General features: G+C 34.9%; 2 protein-coding genes across 2 annotated transcripts; one reads left to right on the top strand and one right to left on the bottom strand.

Moving 5' to 3' along the window:
• The first annotated feature begins 240 nt into the window (after positions 1-240).
• Positions 241-1,213, top strand: LOC105973568 (RING/U-box superfamily protein). The gene has a single exon (XM_012998603.2). The coding sequence runs from the start codon at positions 373-375 to the stop codon at positions 949-951; it is 579 nt and encodes a 192-aa protein (XP_012854057.2). The 5' UTR covers positions 241-372; the 3' UTR covers positions 952-1,213.
• A 7,449-nt stretch (positions 1,214-8,662) lies between these two features.
• On the bottom strand, positions 8,663-13,631 carry LOC105951062 (monosaccharide-sensing protein 2). The gene is made up of 6 exons (XM_012974455.2): positions 13,326-13,631; positions 12,584-12,718; positions 11,842-12,402; positions 10,715-11,643; positions 10,039-10,226; positions 8,663-9,356 (listed from the first exon to the last, which is right to left on the bottom strand). Exons 2-6 carry the CDS (start codon positions 12,660-12,662, stop codon positions 8,912-8,914), a joined length of 2,202 nt encoding a protein of 733 aa, XP_012829909.2. The 5' UTR covers positions 12,663-12,718; positions 13,326-13,631; the 3' UTR covers positions 8,663-8,911.
• Between the last annotated feature and the right edge of the window lie 2,117 nt (positions 13,632-15,748).

Raw genomic sequence — 15,748 nt, forward strand, 5'->3', positions numbered from 1 at the left:
GATGCAATCGAGAGTAGAAGGGGGTAAAGTGATAACGAGGCAAAGTACAACTGGAGAAAAGTGAATTTACTCATAATTTTTTTATTGAAAATGAAACAATTAACTTTTAATTTCCTAGAAATTGCAACAAACACCCCTGCAAATTTTCGTATTACTTTTAAACAGCATTTTTAAGTGTTAGTTAAACAAACTTCTAAATAGCAATTTTCTTTTTTTTTTTTTTTTTTTTTGGCACTTTAGTATAAAAACATGTAAACTGAGACTTGTGATTCTGCTTTCGCAGCTGAAACTCAACAAGCATTCACGTGCACCACACGCGCTCCTCTCTCTCTCTCTCTAAAAACACCCCACACACAAAAATTCTCTCTCTAAATGACTGGCCGTTCACGCCACCTCGGCGGCGTAAACTCACCGCCGCTGAAGGACTCCACGCCGCCGACGGTCGAACCCGTCGACTCCGACTTCGTAGTAATCCTCGCCGCTCTCCTCTGCGCCCTCATATGCGTGCTCGGCCTCGTCACCGTCGCGCGCTGCGCCTGGATCCGCCGCCTCGCCGGCGGGCGCTCCACGCCTCCGGCGGCGCCTCCACGAGCGGCGGCGGCGGCGGCCAACAAAGGCCTCAAGAAAAAAGTCCTGAATTCTCTGCCCAAGCTCACCTACGGCGAGGAGACGGAGCAGCAGGAAAACCTCTCCGACTGCGCCATTTGCCTGGCGGAGTTCGCCGCCGGAGAGGAAATCCGGTTGCTGCCGCAGTGCGGCCACGGATTCCACGTGTCGTGCATCGACACGTGGCTGAGATCCCATTCGTCGTGCCCCTCCTGCCGCAAGATTTTGGTGGTGGCGCGGTGCAAGAACTGCGGCAGCTTACCGGAAACCACCACTTCCTCCGCCGCCGCCGGCGGAGGTCGGAATGAGTTAAGTGGGACCCACGCAATTGGGTTTTTGCCTTAATTTAAAGAGTAGGGATTCCGGAATTGCTTCATAGTACTTACACAATTTTAATGTAAGGTATGGGCTTATAAAAAAAAAAAAAAATCATTTACATTTAATTAATCAAATTATCAAATTAATTCAATGCATTTTTTCCCCCTTTTTTTTTCTTTTTTATACTCCATAATCCATATGGTATAGTACAAATTACGGTCATCTCCCTGATGTAAAATCAAATTACGAAAAATCCCATCTTGTTTGGATAATTACAACCACCTCCTTCAACTATGTATTTCTTATGAAAAATTTCATCTTCAATAGGTAAATTTGACAGTGTAAGAATGGACGTGCAATGCAATACATAATTAAAAGGGGTTATTGTAATTATGTAAATATAAAGAGTTTTTTTTGTAATTTGATCTTACGTCAGTGTTTGACCGTAATTTGCCATACTTTAGATTCCATTTAATTTGTTCTAATGAAATTGTTCAAGATCAATAAAGAAAATAGGATTACTTTATTTGATTTAACATTATTATACTAGCAACTTTCATGAAAACAATATTTTCAATTGACAGCATAAATTCGGGGCAGCATTATTGTAGAATTTATTAGGTATAGCCCTAGTAGTGGCTATATATCTAGATTTAAAATGTTAGTCAAATAATACATTTCGGCTGGAGTTAGATGAAATAAGTCTAAAAGGGTCCCATAATTTGCTTTGGGTATTTGATTACAACTTTGACAACTTATTATTAATATTCTTTAGTTAGTTTTATCTCCAATCATCTGAGTGAACAAAGTCGAATCGAATGCATGATTGTTTAAGCAATGTAGTAGTCTAGGAGTTGGAACGAGTTAATCAATGAAATATGAATCGAGTATGAGTAATTTGATTTTTTAACGTGTTTTTTTATGTAATCGATTTTACAGCACGTAACGAGCTTCACATCTTATATTGATTAGAAGTATTCTAAAGTGTGAAGTATATATTTTTTTAATAAGTATTGTTATTGATTAAAGTTTGGATATCCATAATATCTATACTTTTAAATTTTACATAATTCTTATAAAAGAAGAGGGAGAAATAAAAAATATAATGATATATGGTGATTTTGAGCTTGAGAAGGTATTATATTATATTGACCATGTCTAATATTTGTTTTGGTGTTTAGGGACATAGGGTCATATTCGTCTATTTACATAAGAGAAGAGAGAATGTCTTACATGTTTTGTAGATACTACACTGAAAAAAGTATATCAAATACTTTTAGGCACCGTTTGGTTGTCAAGATAAGTCATGATTAACTAAATAGTTAGTTAATTTGATGTTTGGTATCCTCAGTAAATTGTCGGGTCGACCCGCCAAAATTTTATAATTATGGTTTATCTTGCATTATCTTGCCTTTTAATGATTTTTTTTTGTTGGACGTTTCAAGCTCGAATAAAATAATTAGGTCTCATTAGATTATTTAATTTTATCTTGACTAATCTTATCTTGTCAACCAAACGAGGCCTTACACTACAAATCTATCACAAATGCATACATGTATATCTAAATATATTGATGTGTATAAAATTAGGTAGTTGACAATGCACATACATGTATATTGAGATTAGTTGAAGTTCGCATCTGATTACGGAATGTAAGTTGCTGCAGTGTTCTAGAATTGAGTACTGACAGCCGCAGCGTGAGAATTTCTACTATAACGAGACCCGTGAGTAACCACAATTTACAATTTTCTAAAAAAAAACCTGTCGAGCCAGGAATGGTGACCATGTGATCGAGGAATTTCATCTTTTTGGTGCAAGATTAGACTCGTTGGAATCCAACAAACATGTAGTAGTTTAGATTAAACTATAGAGATTGTGTTATCTTTTTAAATAAGGGGCTATATGCTAAACACCCTCCATTGAAAATTTACTTCTTGAAAAATCCTTTATTTGTAAATGATATTTGACATAAATCCAATGGGCCTGAAAAACTTTATATGCCCCCACTAATTATTAATTAATATAATTATTCAAATTAAAAGAAAATTATACACATAATCTACCCAAATCTTCTCCAAAAATCATACCCCAAAATCATGCTACAGATTTATGCCCAGATTAATGCACCCAAATCAATTCTAAAAATATCATTTTATTTATTTTCTTATTTTCGATTTCTTCATAAGAAAATTTGATTTTGCTTTTAAAAAAAGTTTCATTTTTCATTTATTTTTAATTTTCTTTTTCTTTTTTTTTTACTTATGTATTTAAAATTTAAATTAAAAAAAAAATTGTTTTTAACAAATTGAAAATCAGTATAAACTTACCAAAAACCACTACGTGATTATAGTATTCCATCACGAAAATTCATTATAAACTTCTCGAAAATTTCTATGTAATCAACAGAAACCACTAATTAATGAAACCACTCTGTAAATTAACGAAAATCATTATGTAATTAGCAAATTCCATTACAAAAATTCTCTAAAACTTATCAAATTAACAAAAAACACTCTATAATTAACGAAAATCACCCTATAATTAACGAAAATCGCTATGTAATTAACAAATTTCATTACAAAAATTCACTAAAAACTTATCATTAACGAAAACGACTATGAAATTAATGAAAACCACTCTGCGTGCAAAAACCACTTTGTGTACGAAAACCACTATGTATGCGAAAACCACTCTGCGTGCAAAAACCACTCTTACATTGAAGTGGGTCATGTACATATAAAGTAGTCCTCCCCATACTTGACGAAACATGAACCAGGGTTGGACAAGTATGTATTCTCAAACCCAATTCTTACCCGATAGAAGAGTTCATCTCTCATACAGATGAGATGAAATACAACAATAAACATCAACAATTGATAGGGAAGAGGAATAAACGTCAGATCAGATTACGGACGAAGATGTGGATCTCGGTTGTCCCCGGTCTATCGCGAATTTGAAAAGATATCGTCATCCATGGAAGCAAGAAGCACATGGAGACTAATTACGACTAATTTAGTGCTCTATCATTAGCGACCAATTTTATGATTGGAACGAATTACGATGAATTTAGGGCTGTTTTTATTAAATTTACGAAAAAAGAAAAAGAAGATAAACTATATTTTCCGTTAGATTTTGGTCTTCAATGGAGTAGTGACGGCGTCTAGAGTCGTCTCGGGTGACTGGGTGGGCGCCCTGGGCGGATGGCTGTGAGAAGAAACTGGCAATGGTGTCGGAGCCTTGCCCTGGATCTTTGTGTCCATGGCAGATGCAGAAGTTTGGGAGGGGTAGGGGGGGAGAGGCGGGTTGGGGGTTGGTTTTTTCTTTTCCCATTTATTATGTTTATTAAATATATTCTGCAGTGCTAATAATTTTTTAATTAATGTTAAGTGTTAAATAATTTGCTAAGACAATTAAAAATACTTAAACATTGAATAAAATATTTTAATAGCTAATTAATAGGTAATTTTTAGTGTAGGATTTAGCACATCTCAATAGAAAATGATATTACAATTTTTTTTTTCAATCCTAAAACATACGTTATTTTTAGGTTAGGGGTATAATTGTGATAATTTATTACTTTTTATTAATAAATACTGAAATGGATTTATCTCAAAAAGTAGTAAAACAATTGGATCCATTGTAATTAGACTTGTGTGATGGAGGGCTTTTGACAAATAATCCCTTTTAAATATATAACAAACAAACTACTAAACCATATAGATAAGAGTAACAACAAACTACCAAAACATAGGGATAAGGTTATCTTCTTAAATAACAACCGTTAAAACGATTATTGCATGATACACCATTTGTCTCTTAGCTTATTGGTTTTGATAAAATGACCCACCAACTTTTTTTATGATCCATGTGACTGCAGTTCAGATAATTCAACACTTTGGTGGTGATGGTAAGTGAAATTTAGAATGAGTGTTTATTTTTTTAATTTAAAAATTGGGATTATTATATATCATGAAAAAAACAATTTTAAAATATAGTTAATTTATAAGTTTTTTTTTAAATATAGTTAATTTATAAGTTGAAGTGTCTGTCAATTTTAACTTTTCGCTTATTTTAGATTAAAAAAAAAAAAAAAAGAGTAACGACAATACGAATTTCAAATGCAATTTTAAGCCAAAAAAATTGTTAGTTTGGTTAGTGACAAATGTTTACACTAGGATATTTTTCTGTCCCTAAATTTTACAAATTATTCTGATGATTAAAGATTAATATTGTAACTCAAAAATATTTCAGGATAATTTTGAAAAAAGTGGCTAAAGTTTGAGGACGAAAACTGTAATTTTTAAAATTATTATTCAAACATACTTGTTTCCAATTACTCTAATAATGATGATTTCACTCTACAAGTCATGGTTCGCCGGAACGGAACAGTGCATTGTAGTGGACACTGCCGTTCCAGTTCCGTTGCAACATCGCGGCTGCGTCGCGGCCGGAACGGACATATTTTAATTAAATTGTTAAAAAAATACAATATATTTCAAATATGTTTTTAATAACAATATTACAATTTAATAATATGCAAAATATTATTACAATTTAAAAAAAAATATTACAAAGAATATTATGAAAATATAAGCAATATTAATACCAAGTAGAATACCGAGCTAGAATTGTGTAGAATATAACTGAAGAATGAGGCCAAATATCTGTGAGTCAGGAGAATCTTCATTATCTAAGTGGCCACCACCATCATATTATTTATTTATTTTTTCTTTTATGTTTTTTTCCCTTATTTTTTTTAGTTAAATTTGTTTTTTTTTTTTCAAATACTTTTTTCCTGTTCCGGCACCGTTCCGGTGCTGTTCCGGTGCCGTTCCGGCCGCATTGGGGCCGTTCCGTGTCTCCTTCTCGCCCATCCCACCGATTTCTCGGCGTTCCGACGAGTCACGGTGCAAACACCGTTCTGGTTACGGTTTCCGGAACGGAGAGCACCGTTCCCGTTCCGGAACGGCCGTTCCGACCGTTCCAACGCCGTTCCGGCGAACCATGCTACAAGTGTAAATTATATCTTCTTTTCAATAGTAAACAAATAACATTATTTTCTTTTCAATTTCTCTCAAATTAATTTTCCAATAAATAAAATAAAAATAGAGTCTCAAGAGAGAACCAAACATAGGTAAGCTTTTCAATAAACCAAGATAGAAGGCTATCACCCGCAAGGGTGGCCTAGCGGTTGGAGCAAGGGAGCTTGGGTCAATTGACCCAAGTTCGAATCCCCTTGTCAACGGTCGCTAGGTCGAGCTTGTCACACATGGTTAGCCTAGTGTGGTTTACATCTCTCGTATGGTTTGCAAGCTATTATACGAGAGTGTAGGTTTACCCAGTGCACCTATATGGTTGGCTGCGGGTTCCTGCATTACCAAAAAAAAAAAAAAAAAAAAAAAAAAGATAGAAGGCTATCTAAAGTACAACTTCAACCCAATAAATGGCTTCCACGTGGAGATTAATTATCCTAAACTAAATTTAGAAGTTTGGTTGAACTTTAATTAGTGGGGAAAAATATATAAATATCCCTTATTAGGGTGCATCATAATTAAAGCTACAAATTATTCAACCTAAATGTAGAAGTTTGGTGAACTTTAATTAACCGAAAATCTTGAGAAACTTTCTTCATTGTCAATTTATGAATGCATAATTAGATATAAGATTTTTTTTTTTTTAAATCAGTTTGTCCTCTAAATTAAGGGTCGTTTAGCACTTTGTCCTCCAAATAAAAATATTTACACAGGTTTATCTAAACTTGTTAATTCATTGCCCAGTGCCCCTTAAACTCAATTTTACGACAATTTTGGACACAATATTAAATCATGTGTGTTGCAGGTGAGATTTGCAGGGATAAATTCGTCTATTGACTTGAATTCTATATATTAAATATTAATTAATCAATTAAAAAACTAAAACAAAAAAAAAATAGGAAAATTATCATCTTCTTCTTCCCAAAATCAAAACACCCACTAACACATTAGCACATGTCTTTAAATATTATTTTAATAAAGTTTTTGCATGTAGAGGCACATTCACAAATTATTTATTTATGGATAAGGATTTAAAACTTGTGTTTTTTAAATTCCGATGCAAAACATTTCTTCACACAAACTTTTATTAAATCCAATTTTATATTAATTATACTTAATTACACGAATTCAGGGGCATCGAATTCATTCAAGTATGAATTTTGTCAATTGAACATGTTATTACCCATTAATTTAGTCAAATTAAAAATAATAGCGGCAAACCATATCTAGTTTAAAAAAAAAAAAAAAAAAAGATATTTATTATTACAAAATGAGGATTAATTGTTAGGTACTATCATGCAATATTAATTCTTGTAGGGGGTTTATTTCAATTGGAGCAAATGCATCCCGTGAAAATGTATTTATATTAACTTACAACTACTAACGTTAAATGCAAAGCACGCTTTTCATGTATTATTGAACCAATTGTACACGCGATCTCCATGCATTATTATTAGTCAAACTTGTGGTCAAAATCAATTGTAACACAAAGATGTGTGATTATTTATTTGATTTTTATTAAAATAAAATAAAATAAATGAAAGATTAGAAGGAAAAAAAAAATCAAATTGATCATGCAATAAGTATGCTTTATTTAATTCATCATAACTTTTGAATAATGCTTCAGTTGAGCCAGGTAATATATGTGATCTTTGCTTCTGATTTTGGACACTTTGTTAGCCAAACAAAATTTCATCTGATAATTAATTTTGTCAATATCTGATAAATTATATTGAAGTAAAACTGATTAGGCTTTACCATAACTTTAAATCAATAAAATTAACTCATCCAAATATAATAAAAAATATATATATGGAATATATTTTTTAATGCACTACATTCAGGGCTGACCCAGGATCAATATGTTGGGGAACTAAATTTTTGGGGCTGAAAAAAAAAATTGGAATCACAAGACATTGCAAAAATATGATTGTTAAATTTTAATTAAAATAGTGTGTATATATATATATATATATATATATATATATATATTGTTATTTTATCATATTTAAAAGATGAAAGAAAATATCTGATTAATCACAATTATTATAATAATGTCAATATTATGAGGGGTCGGGGCATTATTCAGATTATTTTTTAGAGGTATTAGTAAAAAAATCAATAATAAGTAAATATTCATGAAGTATATTTAAAATAATACAAGTTTTAATTATTTTATTTTATTATATATATATATATATATAATTTATATAAGATTATGGAGAATAAATAAAAAATGGAAGAGTTGAAAACACATATTAAAAAATATTTGCATGACCAAAAATAATATTAAAAAATTAATGACAACATACGTAAAAGAAAAAAATTATTGTTTTTTTTCCAATCAGCTAACTTTCGATTTGTGAATTTTTATTCCAGTGATGGGTAACGCCTGCAAGAGCTCTGATCAGCTGACTCCGACTTCCAATCAGTTGACTTTCGACTTCTGACTCCGACTTCCAATCAGTTGACTTCCGACTTCAATTCAGTTGACTTATCAACTGAATTGAAGTCGGAAGTCAAATCCACTTGATAAGTCAACTTGAGCAGAAGTTAACTAATTGAGGTCAACTGATCGGAAGACACTACTAGCGAAAGTCGGAAAAGTCAGCCAACTAATCGAAGTTGACTAATCGAAGTTGACTAATCGGAGTTAACTAATCGGAGTTAACTAATCGGAAGTTAATTAAACCTGAAGCAACCACTTGAGTTAGGAGATGGACTTCAATTTAATTTACCCAAAACAATTCAAACCTTTTTCCATATTACATACAACAAGATGTAAAATAAGGCCAAAGTCTGATTACTGAATTCTGAATAAAATTACATTAAAAAAAAAAGATTAAAAAATAAAATAAAATAAAAATAATAAAATAAAAGACTGCCAAAATAACAACAACATTGATCTTCAGCAGCAGCACCACCACACATCAAATATCGAACACTCGATCGATTCACTCACCTTTAGCAGCAGCGCTCTGTTTGGCTCCAACGGCGAAAAACTCGGTAATAACTTCCAACGGCATACCCTTAGTTTCCGGGACCCTCAAGAAAATGAACACCCACGAGATGACACACACAACGGCGTAAATCCCGAAAACGCCAGCTAAGCCGATCGAGCTCAGCATAACAGGGAGCGAGTAAGTGACGATGACATCACATATCCAGAAAACTAGAGCGCATATAGCGATGCATATTCCGCGCACTCTCGTCGGGAATATTTCCGAGCAGAGGATGTTCGGGATTGGTCCGTAACCCATCACGAATGTGCAGAAGTAGATTACGACGCATGTGGTTGAGATTATTGCGTGGGCCAGTGTTCCGAAATCGAATACATTTCCGATTACGAGGGCGATGAGTGATATTATTAGAACCGGTAGTGTTGTCAGCAATAGGGACCTATTAAAAAATAAAATTAAATAAATAAGGGTAAATTACAACCACCCCTGAGGTATGGTTAAATTACGAAAACACCCCTCCAGTTTGGGTAATTATAACCACCCCTCAACTATAAATCTTCTTACATGTCCACCCTTGCGGTTTCAAATTTCGTGGAATCTTCGAGATTATATGGAATATTATCACTTTTGTACCCGTTTTATCCCATTCGAACTCCATATTTTTAAGCAAGATGATCATAATATGTGTTTTTTGGTTTGTATATATCAGACTGTGGTGCATCATAAACTGTATTTTTACACAAAACGAGTACAAACTAGAGAACATTCCACGAAAACTAGATGATTATGTTGAATTTGACACCATAAGGGTGGAGGTGTAACAAAAAATCATAGATAAGGGGTAGATGTAATTATCCAAACAAGAGGGGTTTTTTCATAAATTGACCATACCTCAAGGGGTGGTTGTAATTTACCCAATAAATAAATAAATTATTTGTCAATTTACAATTCTAGTGAAGCATTTACTATACTTTTCTCAATTTTGCCCTTACTACTTCTGATCTATTAGGAGAGAACTAATGGTGAAACAATTACTGTGAGAGGGGTATTTTAGTCATTTTATTAGGTTTTTCCTAAAATTCAAGTGCACTAGCTTAAAAACGAAAGAGAGTTAGTTATACCTTCGACCGGCAATATCCATGAAGCGCATAGCAACAGCAATACACGGCAGCATAAGAAAATTAGTCAACCCGCTAATCAGAAAAGACGAAGAATCTGCTCCCATGCCGAGGTTTGCTAATAGAACTCCCACACCCGCCTGCTGCAGAATTTGCGGAGTGTAGTACAATACACCGTTTATACCAGAAAACTGCACAAAAAACACGATATCGAATTTAGATATATATATTTTTTATTTTTTCCGGAAAAAAAAAATTAATAATTATATCCGCTATATAAATAAATCCTAACAATTCTTCAAACCATGTGATCCAGCATTGGAGAAAACAATAATTTCCAGGTTTGTTCTGATTGTCTATGATTTTGGGTTTATTGCATTCATTACCCTTGTGTTATATCAAATTGCAAAAAAAGCCCCCATGTTATTAATATTAGCAATACCCCCCTATAATGCAATTTATTTTAGCAAATTACCCCCTAAAAAAACTCACCCTTCAGGGGGTTGTGTGGAAAAAAGAAAAACCATTATCGGAACAGGGAATTTTTAACAATTCAATATAACACAGGGGTACTAAACGCAATAAACTCATATTTATTTTCATTTTTTTCAAATTTTAGCCCAATAAAGAGTAATTAAAGCAGTAATTGGACGAACAAAATTTCGATTGAAATAAATACCTGCTGCAGTATTTGGATCCCGATCCCAACAATCAAAGCCCGTTTAACCCCCGGCTCAAGAAGAGCATCCCAAACCGACACATTTCCGGAAGTTTCCAAAGGGTGCACCATCGCGGGGCCCACCGGACGCCTATCCAAAATATCCTTCGAGTAAAGCGCCGGCTGGCTCACCAGCGCCGCCGCCTGAAAATACTCACCACCACCCTCACCACCAGCACCACCACCATCACCGCCAGCAATCGAAACAAGGGACCCACGCCTCGAAGCGGCGGGACCCTCTTGGTGCAAATAAATCCTCTTAAACCCACCTTCCTTCTTACCATCCTCCCCATCTCTCTCCGACCACTTCCACGCCAGCTGCCACCCACCACCAATCCCCATCGCATCTCCGCCACCGCCGCCCCCACCCGCTTGCACGAGACTACTATTCCTCCTCATATTCATCAGTGGGGCCCGCAAATCGCCGTCCTCCTCATCAGTGGGGCCCCCATCATCCGAAGCAGACCCCTCTCCCTCTCTATGCAAGCTCTCCTCATCCCACTCCTCGTCGTTCTTGACTATGTTCGGTTCGGCGGTGCTGAACATGCTGCCGAAATTGGGAAAGAGCATGCTCCGCATGCTTCCTGAAGCTTCCGGAAGCATCTTCTCGTGGACGCTGCCGAAGAGGGCGACGAGCGGGTCCATTAAAGGTATGCTCTGGTTCACCATACTGCCTTGGCGGGAGACCAGGCTGATCCGGCTCTGGCCCGTCGATGCTGGCTTTGCGACCCACGAGAGGCCCGCTTCGGGCCCGTATAGCTTTATCTGGTCGTCTTCGTGGCCCGTTGGGTCTTGATCGTCGCCCAGTTCGTCCGACGGGCCGATGATGTATTCTTCCAAGGATGTTTCTCCTCCTACTGCTAGACCCTCCACCAGTAAAGCCATTTCACCTGTGGACGAGCATTTTAAAAACAATCATAATAAATTCCTTTATGAAATTTCATTGTAGTCGACGTTCGAATAAACAAAATTACTACAAAGTGACGCTTGAATTATCTAAACTGCCCACGAAACAACTAGAGTAATAACGAGATTTCTACATAATGAAGTAACAAGTTCGACTAGAGAGAGAGAGAGAGATTATGTACCGGAAACATCTTCCCTCCCACGAAGTTTCTGCAAAACTCGTTTCGCCTCAAGCATCTTCCCTTTACTCACAAGCCACCTCGGAGATTCAGGTAAATAAAACACAGTCAACGCGAAATACAATAGCGAAGGAATCGAAAGAACTCCAAGCATCAACCGCCAGCTAGGCGAGGCCGATAAAGACATCGAGAAAACCATGCAGTACGCCAAAAACATTCCACCCGAACCGGTGAACTGCGGCAGAGTATTCAACAGCCCTCGAATTTCCGAAGGCGCAGTCTCGGATATGTACAGTGGCACAAGAGTGACAGCAAGACCGATACCGAATCCATCTAGAAGCCTTGCTAAGAGTAAGACGTATACATTAGGGGACCACAACATTATTAATCCACTTAGGAAATAAAACATGGACGACGCAATAAGCATAGGACGTCGGCCAATCGAATCGGAGATCGTGCCGGAACAAGTCGTGATTAGTGTCGCTCCGATTAGTGACATTGCCACTATCAGCCCTTCTATGGCGGCTCCTAACTCGAGCTCTTTTTTAATGTAAACAACAGCTCCTGCGTATATATATATATATATATATTTTTTAATAAGAAATAATCAGAGACTTTTTCAATTCTTACCCGAAGTCTTGAAAAGATAACAATTTTTACATTTATATCAAGAAAATACACTTTTTCGGGATTGGTTTTCTACGAAACTTAAACACATTAAGGAGAATGAAAGTTAAAAAGTGACCTGCAATGGTTGCATTGTCCCAACCCTGCAAGAAGTTGCCGATTGTTGCAGCAATGGCTATCAATGCTGCGCCGTTCATTTTTTTTTTTTTTTTTTTTCCCGACGAAAATATCAAACTTCAATCTCCGAACCAGCCTTGTGTACAAGAAAAAGAAACAAAGATCAAAAAAAAATTAACAATCAATATGAACAATGAACAAACCCCATAAACATAGATCCTACTACAGAAATGTCCAAACTTCTGCTTTTGCCATTTAGGGAATCAACATCAAATAAAGCTAAAAGTAGAGAGAGAGAAAGTTCAGAGATCTGAAAGTGGGAAAAAGATTGGGTTTTTTTTTACCTTTTTTAGAAGCTATAAAAAAATGGTAAACTTCAGCATACAGGAGAGAGGAAACAAACAATCTGAGTGTAAAGAAAGTAAAGGTGTTGTTGAACTCAATGGTGAATGTGTATTTCTAGAGAGAGAAACAAAAGAAAGCGGTATATACATACATACATACATATATATATATATAACTCTTCATGTACAGATATGTAAATGCAACACAGAACACTTTCAATTGAAATTTAAGTGTCTCTTAAACTGAAAGAACACAACCCCACTGCACAACAAACACTTATCACACTATCTAGGTGAGACAAAACACACACACACACAGATACACACACTCCAGTTCAGTTAAAGATAGCTCTTTTACGTAGGGAATTTCAAAATTCAACAAACAGAGAGGGTTCTTACAGAAATTAGAGGAAGCCCAGAAGTTCAATTTCGTAAAGAATCATTTTTTTTCTGATAAAGATTGGATTTTTTATTTATGGTAATTTCTGAATTTTGCAAATTGGGAATAAAGGGTTTTCAAGAAAATGAAGAGATCTTTAGAAATAAGAAGTGAAACTGAAATATGAAGAAGAAGAAGAAGAAGACAAGAGAAAACAACTCAGCTTTGGGCCTTTTTTGAAGTCCAATTTGACCCAGAGAGAACTATTGTCCCTAGATATTAGATCTTCTGCTGCAGCATTTTATTTTTATTTATTTTATTTATTTATTATTTTATTTGGCCCCATCATTTTCATAATTCTTTAAATTATTGGAGAACAATCACAGGTGGTAGTTGAATAATTACATCATCTTCGTTTTGTTGTTGGAGAAAATAAATAAAAATCTTTTTTTTTCTTAATTGGTATTATTTTTATTTCATTTTTTCCCTAGATTTTTATTTTCCTATGAAAAAAATAAAATAAATAAAGAAATTAAAAGAGGGGGAAACTACAGATAAATCTCTAATCCAAAACTCAAATCACAGATCAGTCCCTAGGTAGTTTCTTCAAGCAAATCAGTCCCTATTCACGCGTCTGACATGCAGATCAGTCCCTAATGTAAATTTAATATATTTTATTATATTCTCTCTCTTCTTTTTCACTCTCACCCTTTTCTCTCTCCTCATTTTCTCTCTCTTCATTTTCTCTCTCTTCATCTTCTCTTTCTTTCTTCTCTTTCTTCATTTCTATCTGCTCTTTTTCTTCTCTATTTCTTCTCTCATTCTCTCCTCTGGTTTCCTCTTTTTTCCGACGAAAGAGGGTTCGCACCGATGGCTGGTAGATCTCCATATTTTTCTGTACTACTGAAATGCATTTCTTTATGGTTGTTAATTATTGTGATACATAGTATAAAATATGGCACGCAATAGTACCATGTTAATATAAATATGGTATGGACGTATGGTACTTACAATACGTAATCGTTATACGTATAGTATGCGTGATAGGTAAATTTGGTACTGTTGGTGGGAAAACATAATATAATTGGGAAGATAGTACGTAACCTTCATCTGAATAGTATGGGTGATAGATAAATTTGGTACTGTTGGTGGGAAAACATAGTATCATATAATGGGGAAGACAGTACGTAACCATTATTCGGATAGTATAGGTGATAGGTAAACTTGGTACTATTTGTGGGAAAACTTAGTATTATATAATGGAGAAGATAGTATGGAACCAGTGCATTGTTATGATATTTTCATGTACATTGTTATTTGGATTCCACTCTATTGTAATCCATTTTTTAAATTTTTTTAAACTAAAAGCGGCGATCAATCGATGGAAATCGAGGGTAATCCGCTTAGAAATTCAATTGATGCATAGAGACATTGCATCCGTGGGGAGAATCAGTTTTTTAAAGATCCTGATGATTTTAGGCATATGCTGAAAAACTATTATATTGCTAATAATCGATCATTTAAGTACATGAAAAATGATCAACAAAAGATCATAGCAGTATGCATTGACGAAAACTGCAAATGGAGGGTTTATGCATTATTGTACAAGTCAGATAAGTTATTTAGCATTCGTAAATGCAATCTTGAGCACACTTGTGGTGATGCTACTCTTCGAGTAGCACCACTCAAATGAGTGGGTTAAAATACAAAAAAGGGAAATGCAAGTGTCTTGATTGTGGGAAGAAAACAATAATCATGGTTTCAGAAACTATTTTGAATCCCGAAAGGTTATTTTACTGTTGCCCACACCATGGCTACTCCCATTGGTGTGAACCATTTGAAGTTGGGCAAACTTTTTCCAACTCAAATCGTGAAGAAAATGAAGCTACAAGTGCGTCGATGGACCAAGTCCATCAAGAAAGTGAAGTGAAGAATTGCAATTCTGAAGGTGGAGTAGTTCATAGTTTAATAGTGTTGAATCTAGTAATATTTGCAGTCTACATGTATGTAAAACCTATGTACCGTTGTTTAATTAGTGAACATAAGAGTACAATGTATAAGCTGGTAAAGTTAGGGTTATTCGTGAATATATTACGCTTTGTTCACCAAATAAGTACAATGTATAAGCTGGTAAAGTTCGGTTTATTCGTGAATATAGTACGCTTTGTTCACCAAATAAGTACAATGTATAAGCTGGTAAAGTTCGGGTTATTCGTGAATATAGTACGCTTTATTCACCAAATAAGTACAATGTATAAGCTGGTAAAGTTCGGGTTATTCGTGAATATAGTACGCTTTATTCAACAAATAAGTACAATATATAAGCTGGTAAAGTTTGGGTTATTCGTCAATATAGTACACTTTGTTCATCAAGTAAGTACAATGAATACACATGTGAAGTACAAGTGATTCGTGACTATGGTACGCTTTGTTCACTGATGAA

This window comes from Erythranthe guttata, chromosome 3 (genome assembly GCF_056151865.1).
Source record: "Erythranthe guttata isolate IM_541 chromosome 3, IM_541, whole genome shotgun sequence".
NCBI lineage: Eukaryota > Viridiplantae > Streptophyta > Magnoliopsida > Lamiales > Phrymaceae > Erythranthe > Erythranthe guttata.